General features: G+C 36.5%; 1 protein-coding gene across 2 annotated transcripts in view; it reads right to left on the bottom strand.

Annotated features, from left to right (window-relative positions):
* NDST3 (N-deacetylase and N-sulfotransferase 3) overlaps positions 1 to 18513 on the bottom strand; it is a 176892-nt gene that overhangs the window by 69698 nt on the left and 88681 nt on the right. For both annotated transcript variants that reach the window (XM_035030334.1, XM_035030335.1), the window contains one exon: positions 17492 to 17620. In XM_035030334.1, the coding sequence (XP_034886225.1) occupies positions 17492 to 17620 (129 nt within the window). The remainder of the gene's footprint in view (positions 1 to 17491; positions 17621 to 18513) is intronic.

Genomic DNA, 18513 nt, shown 5'->3' with positions numbered 1-18513 from the left:
CACCCAAAGAACAAATAATCCAATCAAGAAATGGGCAGAAGACATGAACAGACATTTCTGCAAAGAAGACATCCAAATGGCCAATAGACACATGAAAAAGTGCTCAACATCGCTTGGCATCAGGGAAATACAAATCAAAACCTCAATGAGATACCACCTCACACCAGTCAGAATGGCAAAAATTAACAAGTTAGGAAACGACAGATGTTGGCGAGGATGTGGAGAAAGGGGAACCCTCCTACACTGTTGTTGGGAATGCAAGCTGGTGCAGCCACTCTGGAAAACAGTATAGAGTTTCCTCAAAAAGTTGAAAATAGAGCTACTGTATGACCCAGCAATTGCACTACTGGGTATTTACCCCAAAGATACAAATGTAGTGATCTGAAGGGGCACCTGCACCCCAATGTTTATAGCAGCAATGTCCACAATAGCCAAACTATGGAAAGAGCCCAGATGTCTGTCAACAGATTAATGGATAAAGAAGAGGTGCTATATATATACAATGGAATATTATGCAGCCATCAAAAAATTGAAATCTTGCCATTTGCAAGGATGTGGATGGAACTAGAGGGTATTATGCTAAGTGAAATAAGTCAATCAGGGAAAGACAATTATCATATGATCTCACTGATAGAAGGAATTTGAGAAACAAGACAGAGGATCATAGGGGAATGGAGGGAAAAATGAAACAAGACAAAAGCAGAGAGGGAGACAAACCATAAGAGACTCTTAATCTCAGGAAACAAACTGAGGGTTGCTAGAGTGGAGGGGGTGGGAGGGATGGGGTGGCTGGGTGATAGACATTGGGGAGGGTATGTTTTATGGTGAGTGCTGTGAATTGTCTAAGACGGATGAATCACAGACCTGTACCCCTGAAACAAATAATACATTATATGTTAATAAAAAAAATCAGTGCTTTACCTCTCTTGTAAAGAAGTAGTGATGGAAACTCATTAAAGAAAAATTGTAAAATATAGAAAAGCAGAAAAAAAATATACCTATTTCTCAACATTCAAAGATGCATTTCTTTTCAGTATTTAAACAGTTTTGATACTTTATGTATAATATTGCATCCTATTTATATAAAATAAATCTACTTTTCATGTTATTGCCAAATTATAAACAGGCATAAATTTTTAAATTTGTATAATAAGTGGACATAATTTATTTAAACATTTCCCTTTAGCTGGACATAATTTGTTTACATTTTATCTTCCCATTACAATGTCTTTTTCTGTATTTAGTACTCTTTCCTTAGGACAGATTCCTAGAAGTGGAATTATAGTATTAAGAACATAAAGATTTTTCAAGGCTTTTGCCAAGTTGGAAAATGGCAATCTCAGAATCATAATTTTAATACAGAGGACACCTAGCCAAGCCTTCCTGGCATTTAACTATCCAGTTTCCTCCAAACGAATGTCTCAGCCTTCTGCTTCACTATCCATAGAGAATCTCACCTGGGGTTTGCTCACTTTACTCATGACAGTACAGTGAGTATTCAGATGGCCTGATAATAATTTTTGAATCTTAATTTATAATGTCTATTAAATATTTAATTTCTAACAAAAAGAGCACATGAAAGCACAGTGTAAACTCTGCAGAACCAAGGTGAGCATGTCCTTTGTTGTCTTAGAACCTGCACTGCTCATTGGCCCCATAGCTGGCTATGAGCTCAGGACATGCTGAATTTACCAACCAGCCCTACTTAACAAAATGTTCACTGGTTTGGAAGGAAAGATGTGGCGATCCCACTCGTCTTAGAAACCAGAAGGCCCAATTATCTATGTGACTAACACCTCCCCTGAAGGCTGTATCACATGACCTTCAGAAAGAATCACAATTCAGCTGAGTCCCAAGGCCAAACATCAGGAGCAAATATATCCGAATGCAAATATGGCTCCAGTGAGGGCCTCTATCCAAGAGAGGAAATTACTAATGTCTGCAACAGGCAGCACCGTGCTCTAGGGCCACAGACAAGTCAAGTCTGACAGAACACTGAGCATTAGCCAAAGGCAAGAAAGCCAGCAGGTTAAATCCTGCAAAATAAAATCTTGTTAAGACCTACTAGTTATTACAGGGCACGCTTAGGTAATCTAAACCTCAAATATAATACAATACAATGTGCCCTGGTGGTAAGATTGAAACTGTGTATCTTGTCCTGAGGGGAATACCAAATTGGTGAAATCCCAACTAGAATATAACTGGGAACCTTCTTAAATTTTCCTTGCTGGCCCAGATTTTCCTTTCCTAGGCCTAATTCTCTGGCCTCTGTGGGGGTAGTGAGAAAGGATCTGGCTTTGACAGAGTTCATCTAGGGCTGAAGTTCTTACAATCAAGAAAGGAGTGAATGGGCAGGGAACTGAGGTTTCACATCAAATCAGAAGCTCTCCAAGAATTGTACACAAGGATTTATGCATGAGATGTATACAAGGCATCAGTTAAAATGGGATATTGTAAACAACATATTGTTTCTAAATTGTGCAAGCACACCTGTGGGGCTTTTGTACTTGCTATTCCCTCTGAGGTTGAAATCCAGGAGGTAAGGACTGGGGATCACAGAGTCCTGGAGGTCTTGGTAAGGAGTCTGGCTTCTACTCTGAGTAGGGAGGTTTAGAGGATGTGGGGAGAGAAATAATGTAATCTGACTTATATTTTATTTTCCTCTCAATTATTTGAGAAGCATATGTTAAATAGAGAAAAGCAAACTATTAGGATGATGAACATCTGTATATCCTTCTATTCTCTGATACCTTACATTTCACTGTCTGCTTCATATTTTGTTTATTTCTCTCTTTAAATACCTTTTATTTTGCTAAATCATTTGAAAATAAGTTACAGGTGTCAAGACACTATTGACAAATCCTTTGGCATGCATCATCTAAGAACATGTATATTACAAAATCAAATAGCATTATCATACACAGGAAAACATTATTAATTCAATATCATCTGTTGTATAGTGCATATTTACATTTCCCCATTTGTTCCATAATTGTGGCAAATTATAATATCCAAAGATAGCCACCACAATTTCTCTCTCTTCTAGAACTTTGTCACTTCCCTGTAAAGAGGTGGAATCTAATTCTCCTCCCTTTGAATGTGGGTAGGCTTTTGTGATGCAGAAATGATGCTGTGACTTCTGAATCTAAAGCAGTTCTGCTTCTGCTTTGCTTGCTGTGACACTGGATGGAGACTTAAAGCTCTGTGATTGCCCTGAGGCCATCCTGATGTGAGGAATCCCTTAGAAGCCTGTGGGTACAGATCACATAAAAAGCCCTGAGACTGATACCCGGCCAGCTCCCTGCTGTTCCAGTGGTCTAGTGTCCTAGTTCCAGTTCTCATCTGACTGCAACCTCAAGAGACACCTGAGGCCAGAATCACCCAGTCTAGCCCTTCCTGAATTCTGACCTACTAAAACCATAAAAGATGATAGAAGGATTAATTTTTTTTAAGACTTTGTATTTTGGGTTATTATGTTACCCAGTAATAACACCTAGAAAAATGACTTTTATTTAAAAAAAAATTCACGATCCAGTGAAGACTTAAGCAATCTACAGATTTAATACCATCATCTCTATCAAAATACCAACATTTTTCACAGAACTAGAACAAATCATCCTAAAATTTGCATGGAGCCACAAAAGACCCCGAAGAGCCAAAGGAATCTTGAAAAAGAAAAAGCTGGAGGCATCACAATTCCAGATTTCAAGTTACACTGCAAAGTTGTAGAAATCAAAACAGTATGGTGCTGGCACAAAAATGGACATATACGTCAGTAGAACAGTAGAGAAAACCCAGAAACAAACCCACAATTATATGGTCAATTAATCTATGACAAAAGAGGAAAGAATATGCAATGTGGAAAAGACAGCCTCTTCAAAAATGGTGTTGGGAAAACTGGACAGCTACATGTAAAAGAATGAAGCTGGACTACTCTCTTATACCACACACAAAAATAAACTCAAGATGGTTTAAAGACCTAAATGTGAGATGTGAAACCATAAAAATCCTGGAAGAGAACACAGACAGTAACCTCTTTGACATTGGCCACAGCAACATTTTTCTAGATATGTCTTCTGAAGCAAGGGAAACAAAACCAAAAATGAACTGTTGGGACTACATCAAAATAAAAAGCTTGTGCACAACAAAGGAAGCCATCAACAAAACTAAAAGACAAACTCCTGAACAGAAGATATTTGCAAATGGCATCTCTGATAAAGGGTTAGTATCCAAAATATTTAAAGAACTTATGCAAATTACCACCCAAAAAACAAATAATCCAATTAAAAATGGGCAGAAGACATGAATAGATACTTCTCCAAAGAAGATGTCCAGATGGCCAACACTTATGTAAAGATGTTCAACATCGTAAATCATCAGGGAAATGCAAATTAAAACTACTATGAGATATCACCTTATACTTATTAGAATGGCTAAAGTTGAAAAGTCAAGAAATAACAAGTATTGGTGAGGATGTGGAGAAAAAGGAACCCTTGTATGCTGTTGGTAGGAATGTAAATTGGTGCAGCCACTGTGGAAACCAGTATGGAGGTTCCTCAAAAAATTAAAAATAGAAGTACCATGTGAGTCCATAGTCCCACTATTAGATATTTACCCAAAGAAAGTGAAAACACTAATTTGGAAAGATATATGCACCCCTATGTTTACTGCAGCATTATTTACAATAGCCAAGATATGGAAGCAACCTAAGTGTCCATCAATAGATGAATGGATAAGGAAGATGTTGTATATAAATGCAATGGAATATTACACAGCCATAAAAAAGATGAGATTGTGCCATTTGAGACACCATGGATGGTCCTAGAGGATATTATACTAAGTGAAGTAAGTCAGACTGAGAAAAACAAATACCATATGATTCTACTCATATGTGGAATCTAAAAAAAAGAAAATGAATAAAGAAAAAGCAGAATTAGATCTGTAAATCAGAGAACAAACTGATGGTTGCCAGAGTGGGGGAGGGTTGGGATTGGGCAAAATAGGTGAAGGGGAGTGAGAGATACAGGCTTCTAGATATGGAATGAATAAGTGACAGGAATAAAAGGCACAGCATAAGAAATATAGTCAATGATTCTGTAATAGCAGTGTATCAGGACAGATGGTAGCTACAGTTGTGGTGAATATAGCATAAAGTCAAATAAACTTGTCAAATTTCTAAGTTGCACACTGAGAATAATGTAACATTGTTTTTCAGCTGTATTCAAAAAAGAAAGTATTGTCAAGAATACAAAAAGGTATTTTTTAAAGTTTTTTTTTTTAAACTATGGTAACAAGTAACATGAATTCTATCCTGTTAGCAAATCTTAAATGTACATTACAGTATCGTTAACTACATACACATTGTTGTAGAGCAGATCTCTAGAACTTTTTCATCTTGCATGACTGGAGCTCTATACCCACTGAACAGCAACTCCCCATTTCCTCCTCCCCAATCCCTGGCAACCACCACTATGCCTTGTTTCCAGGAGTTTGGCTACTTTATTTTATTTTAAAGATCTTATTTGTTTATTTGAAAGAGAGAGAGTAAGAGAGAGAGCCTGAGACGGGGGAGGGCCTGAGGGAGAAGCAGACTCCCCGCTGAGCTGGGAGCCCGATGCGGGACTCGATCCTGGGACTCCAGGATCATGACCTGAGCTGAAGGCAGTCGCTTAACCAACTGAGCCACCCAGGTGCCCCTAGGAGTTTGGCTACTTTAGATACCTCAAACAAGCGGAGTCATGAAAGATCTGTCCTTTTGTGACTTTTTTCACTTAGCATAATGTCCTCGAGTTTCATCCATGCAGTAGCATGTGACAGGATTTCCTTTCTTTTTAATTAAAAAAAAATTTTTTTTTGTGAGATTTTATTTATTTATTTGACAGAGAGAGACACAGTGAGAGAGGGAACAAAAGCAGGGGGAGTGGGAGAGGGAGAAGCAGGCTTCCCGCCGAGCAGGGAGCCCGATGTGGGGCTCGATCCCAGGACCCTGAGATCATGACCTGAGCCGAAGGCTTAATGACTGAGCCACCCAGGTGCCCCTCCTTTCTTTTTAAAGATGGATAATAATATTCCATTGTACACGTATACCACATTTTCTTTATTCATGCATCTGTCAATAGACATTTAAGTTATTTCTACTTCTTGGCCATTGTGAATAATGCTGCCCTGAACATAGGCGAGCAAATATCTCTTCAAGATCCTGTGTTCAATTCTTTTGGACAAATACCCAGAAATTGGATTGCTGGATCATAGGCTAGTTCTATTTTTAATTTTTGAGGAAATACTATACTGTTTTCCATAGCAGCTGCACCATTTTAAATTCTTGCATTAGGGACCACTTTGCCCAACCACTAGGATGTATGAGAACACCTGTTCTTCCACAACCTTGTTAACATAATTTATCAATATTTTGAATTTTGGTCAACATGGTAGATAAGAAATAATATCTCAGAATATTTAACCTTGCATTTTTCTTCCCATGAATGAACTGAGCATCTTTTCATAAATGACTTTCAAAAAGAATCTGTCTAGATGCTATGTTGGGAGATCATTCTGCCCAGTAATGCAAACTCTCTTGAGTCAATTCTGTGATTCTGTGATTAGGTACTTTACAGGCAACCGGATTTCCCTTCAGATTCAAAGGATAGTACATATGTAGGCATCGTAAATTAACCCAGTGTCATTTGTTGAAAACTATTTGCCCCCAATTTTGCAGTATATTGTGGTTATAAAACAGAATAATACATAATGTCTTATATCAAGGAATGCACAGACTATTGGATGAGAAAGATAACTGATTATGGTGCTGTGGGCAAGTTATGTTAGGGTTATGCCTGGGTGGTATGCGAATACAGAGAAGAAACTGGAGAGTGGTGGGAAGTCTTCTATAAAAAGATGATATATGAACTCAGATTTGCTGGAAAGAATCAACTTGAACCCAGTAGTGTTCTTTAAGGCACAGAATGAGACAGTAGGTCCTATTTAGGGAAACTGGGTGGAGTGAAAGATGTATATATGATTATTGAAAGAAGGAGAAACTATCAAAGGATTAAACAAGGAATAACATAATATTCATTTCTTTAACTTAATATCAATTTTTAAAAATTTCTTAATATCCATTCCAATGACTTGAGAATTTATCATATTTCTGTTTTTCTTAACTGTGGAAATCAAAAGGACTTAACCATACTTTCTTGTAGTATTTTAAATCTCACAGTGGCAAGTAATTATATAACACCATAGTTAGTCATGAAGAACATTACTGATAGAAAAATAGGGCTGATATGGAGGATAGCAAATAAATAAAATAATTTGGCTTTAAAAGTTTAAAAGTCTTATCAATTTATAAGTAACATCAACAAGATAAAAAGTGATTCTTTTATTATTATTTTTTATTTGTAGTTCTTGAAACGTACATTCAACATTTTCCCTTGGCTATAAGTGCTTATTAAAGCTTTTTACAAAAGCACTTTTTTTGTCTTAGATTTTTTTAATTGTATAAATTTCAGGTGTTTAGCTTTATAATTTGACATCTGCACACACTACAAAGTTATTACCACCACAAATCTAGTTACCATCCATCACCATACAGTTGACCCCCTTTGCCCATTTCACCCACACCTGAACCTCCTTTTCCTCTAGTAACCACTAGTCTGTTCTCTGTATCTATGAATTTATTTTTATTTATTTTTTGTTTATTCATTTGTTTATTTTTCTTAAATTCCACATTTGAGTGAAATCACATGGTATTCGTTTTTCTCTGACTTATTTTGCTTAGTATAATATCCACAAGAACCATCCATGTTGTCACAAATGGCAAGATTTCATTCTTTTTTATGGCCAAGTAGTATTCTATTATATAAATGTACCACATCTTCTTTATCCATTCATCTGTTGCTGGACACTTAGGTTGTTTCGATATCTTAGCTATTGTAAATAATGCTGCAATGAACAAAGGGTGCATATGTCTTTTCAAACTAGTGTTTTTGTATTCTTCAGATAAATACCCAGAAGTAGAATAGCTGGGTCATGTGGTAGTGTTATACTTAATCTTTAAAGGAATCTCCATACTGGTTTTCCATACTGGCTGCATCAATTTATAATCTTACCAACAGTACATAGGGTTCCCTTTTCTCTGCATCTTTTCTGACATGTGTTATTTCTTGTCCATTTGATAACAGATATTCTAACAGGGGTTAGGTGATATCTTACTGTGGTTTTGATTTTGATTTGCATTTCTCTAATATTAGTAGCATCTTTCCATGTGCCTGTTGGCCTGTGCCTGTATGTCTTCTTTGGAGAAATGTCTTAGTCCCTGAGGAGAGTCCCTGCTGTCCTGCCTTTCCGGTGGATGCTTTAAGGTTTGTAAATGGGTCTCCTTTATCTACCATCTATGTGCTTTACAAATTGGGTGTTTTGGGCTGGTTTCTGGGTCAAGTAAGTTTGCTCACAAGCCTTTTAAGAGCAGGTTTTCCATTCTCCACGGTTTTGTAATTTTCTTGAACATAATTCCATTGATTTTCAAAGCCTTTTGTTTGGGGGGCTTGTTTTTCCTGTGCAGGATCTAAGGGTTGGAATGCCTGATTTGGAGCTTTGATCTGTCACTCCTCAGGGAAAAGTTCTGCACCTTTCATATCCCTCTTGATTGTGACTTGCTGTGGCTGGGGTGTGTTTGTTTCCCTCAAGAACCCATGTCTCTGCTTCTGTTTACCCTCTTGATGCTACACTTTTATCCTCTGTTGTTGAGGCTCTGTTCATTCTATTTTTAGGTCCCTTTCAGAAGGAATTATTCTATATGTAGTTGCAGATTTGTCATGTCCATGGGAGGAGATGAGTTCAGGATCTTGCCATGCCAACATCTTGAACTCAGCTCCCCAAAGCACTTGTTTGTTTGTTTGTTTTTTACTCAACAAGGAGATGGGTTCCTTTTTCCTAGAAAATGGCTGGAAATTTTAAACCATTCACACATTTTTTCGGTACCAGGTAACTGAGTCACATTGAGAGTAATGTGCATCACATTAAAGCCAATTTAACCAAGAATGCAGAAGCAGCATGTTGGTAGAACCACTGAGCTCAGAGTCAAGAAAATCAGGGTTCTCAATGTAGTGTTCAATGATTCATTAGTTGTGTATAAACCCAGCTACATCAAAAACTAATGATGTACTATACAGTGGCTAACTGAACATAATAAAAAATGAAAATTAAAAAAATGCATATTTAATAGTAAGTAAAAAAAACCCCTCCTAAATATATATATATTTATATATATATATTTATATTTATATATATAAAATGCCCATGCTACTGGAAAAAAAAAGAAAATCAAGGTTCTCAACAGAATACTACAGGAATGATCTTGAGCCTAAAATTAGTAATTGAATAGATAAACTTTGTGGCTCTTTTCAGCTTTAATTGTCCACTGTTCCATGTCAGGCTAATTCATCATCACTTGTGAAAACCTACCACCATTAAGGGTCAGTTAAAAATTTCCTGGATCATGAATTTCACTTACTTGCAAGTAGAGAATCTTCCAGAATGTAGTTTTATTAAAACCAGTCTTGTTATTATTCATATTTGGATATACCATGAGTCAAGTGATGCTCCTAAGACATAACTATTTATGCATTAAGTCAATCATTTAAAAAAAATTAGTGACCTCTTATTATATTCAAGAGACTGACCTAGACACAGTAGGAGCACAAAAATGAAACACACATATAGATCATTCCCGCAAGAATGTTTCCTTATATAGAAAAAAAGATGTGAACTCAAATAATCATGTGGTGAGGTAGGTGTTAGGTGACATATGAGACTTACAGATAGAGAACAACTAGAACTGAGTAAATATTAATTCTATCCCTGATAGGTCATAAATAATATAACATAAATAATGTTTTTAACAGCTGAATATATTCTACTATGGGGAAACATAATTTGCTTTACCAGTACCCTATACCCACTTTTTTGGTCAATTAAGTTCATTTATTTATGAAGAATTTTTTTTCTTAGTGGAAGCAAAAAACAAGCAGCACTAGCAGAGAAGGACTATATAGTCTGTAGTAGAAGAGACATTCAGACAAAGGAAAAGCATTTGTGTGTTCATATTAAAGTATGAAGGCAAGATCAAGATTAGTAATTCTAATTTTTTGGACCCTAGAACTGCCTTAGACTCAGAAGAACCCTTCAGATCCCATGGGCCCTGATTGTTCAGCTTTCTGCAGACAGCACACCCATTACTTGAGGTAACCTGAGTGAGTCTCTCATCCTCATAACCAGAGGAACTCAACAAAAACAAGTCTCTGTAAAGAAGAGACCATTACATATAATAGTGCGTGATTCAGTCACAGCCAACTCATGAAATAGGTTCTACTTACGCTTTTGATTGGAGAACTATCTTACCAGCACCCAGATTTCCTTTCCTTTTAGATTCATTGTCCTTTTTTTGTATCAGGTCATTGGAAAAGTCCATTTCTCTTTCTTAATATATGTTAAATACAAATTAGGTACGAGGCCTCATGTTTAAACATGGGAATGGTTTTGGAGATGAAGGACACATTCTCTACCACAAGAAGCAAACAGACTCATAGCAAACCCACAAGTACAGTGTAAGGTAATAAGTACTTCGAGAGAGTCTGCAGAGGATGCTATGGGAACACAAGGCGGGGCCAGAGTAGAGGAAGTTTCCTGAGGAAGGTGATCTCTAAGCTAAGCTTTAAAAGATAAACAGTAGTTACCTCTACTTTAAACTCCAGTTCAAGTTAGGGTTCTCTGGTCCCTAAGAAAAACATTTATTCTCATTGCTTTTTAAATCCTACTGCAGATTTGAGTTCATTTTCAATTCTGATACCTTGATCTTAGGTCCATGATTTCTGTAGCAGTTTTTGGTAATCTTTGATTACCAACATTATTTCTCCATTTTCTTCCTTTGTAGTATTTCCCAAATCTGCCTGACCATAAGAATCAACTAAAGCTCATGGTAAGTATTCAGGTCCCCCAAACTGTTTCCTGGAGATTCTGATGCATTAAAGTTTGGATTTTTTTTTTTTAAATCAGGTGTCTCAGGTAATACTCATTATTAGGCCTGTTCAGGAATCATTTTTCAACTATCCAAAGTTGTTATTATCACTTACTTAATTTTTAATAATGGGTTTTCTGTTACCCTTACAATTTTTTGCAAGATTAGTAAATAAGAAAGGAAAGAAACAAAATTTCCCATTGGGAAAAAAAGATGAGTTTTATAGATAAAGACACATAAACCTAAATTATAGTTTTAAAAATATTTTTTTGGTGGGTTAATTTTGGTTAAATTTTGTATATACAGCTATCTTGTGTGAACTTTGTTTTACTTTCATTGTAATCCATTCAAATGTGTTATTCCCAGTTAAGATACTCATTCTTTTTGCATCCATGCTTATGATTTTTCTTTAATTAGATAAACACAATGTAGATTTAGCTTTTAGGGATTTGGGTAGGAGGATATAGAGGGTATAGTGGATGGATGCTATGTCAAATTGAGAAACACAGAGACAAAAAGTATTTAATAAAATATGGGCATATAGGGATTATCTGCTGTTTGTATGGGACGTTTAACAGTTTGATGAAGGAAGTGTAATTTTGCTATGCCGTCAGGGTTTTGCTCCATATGCATTCCACGCAATGTGGTAAGAGCATGAATCTCATGACTCTTTTGGCTTAATAAGTGAAGCAAGCACTGACTTTATTATCAAGTATGTTAAAGGGAGGCCAAGTGTCCCACAGACATCAATTGTTAATAACTCAATACCTAGCAGCTGTTTATTGAATAAGAACATAAGCAAAGACTCAGAACAATTTGTAATTAGAAATAAGAACACTGGAGCAGAAAGGTGGTATCTTTTTTCAGAGCCATACAAGGTAATACGGCTCCCACAAGAACAACCACGTCTAATCCAGAACTATCCCATTTGTCACACTAGTTAGGTATTTTTGTATCTTCTTAAAGATAGGTGGAACTGGAAATTCATGTTACAATGGACAGTATACTCTTACTAGTTCCTTTTGTATAACTATATCTGTCATAGATTTATAGGCTTCTATTTGTTGAGGGCAGTGTAGTCATTGTCAACGAATATTTTTTGTCATCTTCCTAAGTTTCAGTTTTTAATATCCTTCTATATGGTATCTTATAGGTATATAAAGTAAGTAAACTCATTTTTAAAGGGTGTAGCACCATGAATTGATCAGGAATATTTGTGTCTGCGTATATGATATGTTTGTATAGAAATTTTGTGCTTGTATGTACACAAAGAGCTCCCAATTCTTAGTGGTAGAATGAAATTAGCAAAGACCATTAAATTAATAAATAAGAACAGAAAGCCATTTATTAGTTTAAAATGGGAAATTGTAAATTATGGAGGAACTTAAATATTAGAATATGTACAATTAGAGGGGATCTTCTCCTGGTAGGCAGGTTACATGGGAAGTATTCACCAATTCAAAGATCTATAAAATTGCACTGCAAATTACTGTTCTAGTGAGTATAAGTTCTTATGATCAACATATTCTTTTCATATAGGAAAGTGAACTATAATCAAGAAGTCACTGGGTGAGTTTAGAAACAGACGCACACAAAAAAGAAAAGAATTCTTAATTTCTTCATGGTCCTAGGATCAGATAGCCTGGTGGGCCCACCTCCCAACTGTACCTAAACTTCAAAGTCAATATATTAACCAAAATCTCTGTGTCCAACCCACATCAGAGGGGTCTAGGCCTGTGATATTGGAAATATCATATGGAGAAGGCTGAGGTTTTCTCTCTCTTAGACAGTGCTAATATATTTTTATCTGCATTAAATTTATTTGGTCGGCACTTTTTTCTTTAGTAAAAAAAATGCTTTGGTAACAGTAGAACATTTCAAACTAGAGTGTTATTCTAGTTATCTTTGCTGTGATCTATTCTAATTTAACTCTGAGAGGTACTCTGTTGCAGCTACCTCTCACCCCAAACTTACTGTAGCACCTTGATATTATGTTGACATATGGGCAGGAAACTTTTAAAATACATTACTTGAAGTCCTGTTTATATTTTCATTTTCAACTCAAGTATTGAAATATATTTGAATATATTTAAGAGATATAGGTATGTTTCCAATACACATATACCTTTTTGTATGTTGGAAAACTCATCAGCATTCTCAGAAAATGGTACTTCTAATCAAGGACTGGGGTATTACTTAAGCTTATAATGGCTATCATTCAAATCCACTATACTTAAATTTCATATCTTTCCTGCAGCTAATATCTACTTTGATTCCATCAAGGTTTTTCTCATTCTCATTCTGACCTAAAAAAGAGAGCCATCTGCCAAATTAGTAGCATGCTTCACTGCACCTGGACCTCTCTTAATTTTAACACAAGCTTTACCCAAACATGTAATTTTGGGATGGAGAATTCATGGGAAACAGGTCACTCCTCCTCACTCTTCTCCCAAGGCAACATCACTAACTAATGATAGCAGTTTTCCCTTGGGTGAGACTTGGGCTGAGTCTTAGAAGTGGACTTCTCAACCAGAAATCTCCAGGTGACTACACTTGCTTCCAAAAATTGGAGTTGGCATGGCAGATGAAATTAATTTGGATTCCTTCCCTATCTTATGGTATCTGACAAGAATTTGTCAATTTTGAATTCCAGCATTTATCTGAAAGTAATTGTCTACTGAAAGTTTTCTGAATCGGGAAAGCACAAGTTTTCTGGAAAAGTTTTTTTTCTCCCCTTTATTCCCTGTGGATCTTCTCATCAAGACAAACAAAATTGCCAAATATTATCTGTAAAGGCCTGAAAAGTAGCAAGATTTGCTAAACATTTAAAGCATTTGCTCAGCTAATTTAGCTCAAATTCCTATCCATGACTTATAAAAGCTTCACTACAAGATTTTTATTTAATTAAGAAAATAATTTGGGGGGGGTGTGCCTGGGTGGCTTAGTTGGTTAAGCATCTGCCTTCGGCTCAGGTCATGATCCCAGGGTCCTGGGATCGAGCCCCTCATTGGGCTCCCTTCTCAGCGGGGAGTCAGCTTCTCCCTCTCCCTCTGCCCCTCCCCCCTGCTGTGTATGTGCGCACTCTCTTGTCAAATAAAATAAAATAATTATTAAAAAAGAAAATAATTTGGTTTTGAAGTAGTGAAAAACATTTCTTATAAATCTATTATATATGAATGATCTAATATTGAATTTCTTCCATGTTAAGTGAAACTAATATCTAGAAAGTTCTGAAATTATAATACCACTAGGAATTTCTTAAGCACCAAAGCAACTATTGGTTAAAAGAATCAAATAGGGGGCACCTGGGTGGCTCAGTCAGTTAAGTGGCCGACTCTTGATTTTGGCTCAGCTCATGATGTGGGTTGTGAGATCAAGCCTCGAGTCGGGCACTGTGCTGGGCGTGGAGTCTGCTTAAGATTCTCTCCCTCTCTCCCTTTGCCACCTGGCCCCCCGGCCCCGGCTCACACACACTCTCTCTCTAAGACAAAAAAAGAATCAAATAGATGATTATCTGTTCATAGTCCTATTGCTCTATGATGAAAGGAAATATAAAATATAAGAATTTTATACTTTACAGACTAAAGGGTCTTAAAATTATTGGTGAAAATGTTAACATATTAAGAATATTTTAACTTAGTCTTTAGTTCATAATCAAGTATTGGTTTAACTCTTTTACCTGTGTATTACTGGCTGAATTGACAAAAAAGAAAGAGAGAGAGAGAGAGAAGAAGAAAGCCATAAGAGATGATTCCAAAGATGCTTCCATTTGTAAAGAATAGATATGTTAGAAAAATCAGATTATTTCTGATGTATAAATCAGAATTATTTATATTTTTGGGGTATGAAGACTGATAAACTTCCAAAAGGCAAAATGGCATACTACCTGAAATCATCTCAATTTTTGGATACACATGCTGATTTTTCCCAAAGAAGAGTTCCCCTTACTTCTAATATTTTATAGAAGTCGAGAAATAAATATAGTCAGTAAATACAAGATGATGAAAAATACCTGTAATTTTATTTGTAAGAACTGTAAAATTAGGATCCAGAGTGGGGCTTTTCAAATTTATTCTCCTTATTTCTATCTTCTTCAACTTCCATGCTAATAGACTTTTTTTCATATTTGGAAAATTACACTTTTTCATCTTGAATATTGCTAATGCCAGGGGCAAACCCATACATCTGATAAATAAACCTAATTTTATTTTTTATGTTAGTGATATTCAGAAGGGAAATAAAATCCCTTCTTTTCCTTATACACGTTACTTCAATTAGTTCGTCTTTCTCTACACAACTTTATAATACTTGCCTCAGGCAGATATCTGCACAAAAGGTTCATTATGGAGCTGGCACACAAGTATTAAGAAGTGATGGAAGAAGAGCCGAAGCCAATTAAACAGGCTGCTCTGCCCAGCCTGAGACCTAGCAAGACAAGATCTCACATAAATGTATCCAAAATGACCATATTTGCTTATCTAATTCCTCTTCCATTTTGCTTATACCTTTACTTTAAATAGGAAGGGGAAAAAAAGAATAATAGTGTTAATGGTCACCTAAATGAGAAAACCGGTCCACAGTGGGAATAGGAGAGTTTTACAGGTGAAAAATCTTATTCTCTGGAAAAATGTCTATTAGTGTCTTCTGCCCATTTTTAATTGGATTATTCATTTTTTGGGTGTTGAGTTTTATAAATTCTTTATATAAAGAAGACATACAGATGGCTAACAGACACATGAAGAGATGCTCATCATCACTTATCAGGGAAAATACAAAACAAAACTATATGAGCTATCACCTCACACCTGTCAGAATGGCTACAATCAACAAAACAAGAAACAACAGGTGTTGGTGAGGATGTGGAGAATGGAGAACCCACTTGCACTGTTGATGGGATGCAAACTGGTACAGCCACTCTGGAAAACAGTATGGAGATTCCTTAAAAAATTAAAAATAGAACTATCCTATGATCCAGCAATTATACTACTAGATATTTACCCAAAGAATATAAAAATACTAATTCAAAGGGATACATGCACCACAATGTTTATGGCAGCATTATCTACAATAGCCAAATTATGGAAAGAGCCCAAATGTCCACTGACTGATGAATGGATAAAGAAGAGGTGGTAGACAATAGCCAAACTATGGAAGGAGCCAAGATGTCCAACAACAGATGAATGGATAAAGAAGATATGGTATATATATCCAATGGAATATTATGCAGCCATCAAAAGGAATGAAATCTTGCCATTTGCAACAACGTGGATGGAACTGGAGGGTATTATGCTGAGGGAAATAAGTCAATCAGAGAAAGACATGTATCATATGTTCTCACTGATATGAGGAATTCTTAATCTCAGGAAACAAACTGAGGGTTGCTGGAGTGGTGGGGGGTGGGAGGGATGGGGTGGCTGGGTGATAAACACTGGGGAGGGTATGTGCTATGGTGAGCGCTGTGAATTGTGTAAGACTGTTGAATCACAGACTTGTACCCCTGAAACAAATAATACATTATATGTTAAAAAAAAAAAAGTAGGAAGGGAAAAATGAAGGGGGGGGAATCGGAGGGGGAGACGAATGATGAGAGACTATGGACTCTGAGAAAAAACTGAGGGTTCTAGAGGGGAGGGGGGTGGGGGATGGGTTAGCCTGATGATGGGTATTAAAGAGGGCATGTATTGAATGGAGCACTGGGTGTTAAACGCAAACAATGAATCATGGAACACTACATCAAAAACTAATGATGTAATGTATGGTGATTAACATAACATAATAAAATTGAAAAAAAAAAAGGAAGAGGTGGTAGATCTATACAATGGAATATTACTCAGCCATAAAAAGAATGAAGTCTTGCCATTTGCAATGATGTAGATGGAGCTAGAGAGTATTATGCTAAGTGAAATAAGTCGGTCAGAGAAAGACAAATACCATATGATTTCACTCATATGTGGAATTTAAGAAACAAAACAGATGAACAAAGGAAAAAAAAAAAGAGAGAGAGGCAAACCAAGAAACAGACTCTTAACTATAGAGAACAAACTGATGGTTACCGGAGGGGAGGTGGGCATCGTTGATGAGCATCAGGTGTTGTGTGGAAGTGCTGAAGCACTGTATTGTACATCTGAAACTAACATTATGCTCTATGTTAACTGGAATTCAAATAAAAACTTAAAAAAGATCTTGTTCTCCATAAAAGTAAGAAATCTCTGAATTCTGAACACTTTTCAATGCAAAGGAGGTTCTGGAGCACTCTCTTGGCTTTCCATAAGTTCCTCATGTCACTGCTCCTTGTAGAATGCGTTTGCCCTCATCTCCAGATGTGGTTCCATTGAATTTTTTTCTGTTTTGGAGCTAAAACTTCATATTGAATTGGCTGACACTACCCAAACTCTGGCCTTTTTGTCAGGGTAATTTTCAGCCACCCTGTCATTTTTCATCATTTTTTTCTTTTGGAGAATAACTCAAAGTACTTACTGGATTGAGAACCACAGTGAAGAAAAGTTCACCTCCTTGGATACTCTTGTCCAGCTCTTTAGGACCTCCTGGATATTCTTTGTAGAAAATTGTGTGAGTGAAAAGCCCACAGGTTTGTCTTGGAAGAACCTGAAGGAAGAATAAACAAGTAAGGAAAAAGTTCTTTCAACCATTAATTTGTTGAAACTTGGGGTTTTTTTCTCATGGAAGCTGATGCATAAGCTGGTGTCATTATTCAACTCTTAACTAAGACCCAGAAAATCCTTCACACTCTGGGAATGCAAGAATGACATCAGTAAAGAAAGAATACTGAAGAAAGTTGAAGAAATATTTTAAAACTAAGATAGACTTTGAATTATTTTAGCCACTTGTCTATTTTAAATCTCCAAATCAGTACTGCTGCTATGAAGCATAGTATGTTCCAGCATCTTAAGAAATAAAAAAGAAGTGAAAATGAGACTTTAAAAATATTGGAATTGTCTACCCTGTAATCTAGTGGGCAAAAATTTTAAGGATAATACTTTCTGCCAAAGTCTACACATGCACTAGAAAATGAAGTCAATTATTAACTTAATGTGATTCTTAAGAAATGACAGTATTATGCTGAGTGAAATAAGTCAATCAGAGAAAGACAGTTATCGTATGGTTTCACTCATATGTGGAATATAAGAAACAGGGCAGAGAACTGTAGGGGAAGGGAGGGAAAACAGAATGGGAAGAATGGGAGAGAAAACATGAGAGACTCTTAACTACAGGAAACAAACTGAGGGTTGCTGGAGGGGAGGTGGATGGGGGGATGGGGTAACTAGGTGATGGGCATTAAGAAGGGCATGTGATGTGATAAGCACTGGGGTGTTATATGCAACTGATAAATTATCTCTACATCTGAGACTAATGATGTACTATAAATTGGCTAATTGAGAGGCAGGTGGGTGGCTCAGATGGTTAAGCATCTGCCTTCGGCTCGGGTCATCATCCCAGGGTCCCAGGGAGTCTGCTTCTCCCTCTCCCTCTCCCTCTCC

The sequence above is a fragment of the Mirounga leonina genome, unplaced genomic scaffold (assembly GCF_011800145.1).
Source record: "Mirounga leonina isolate KUSES-001 unplaced genomic scaffold, KU_Mleo_1.0 Mir_357, whole genome shotgun sequence".
Lineage (NCBI taxonomy): Eukaryota > Metazoa > Chordata > Mammalia > Carnivora > Phocidae > Mirounga > Mirounga leonina.
This window is presented reverse-complemented; position numbering and strand designations above follow the sequence as displayed.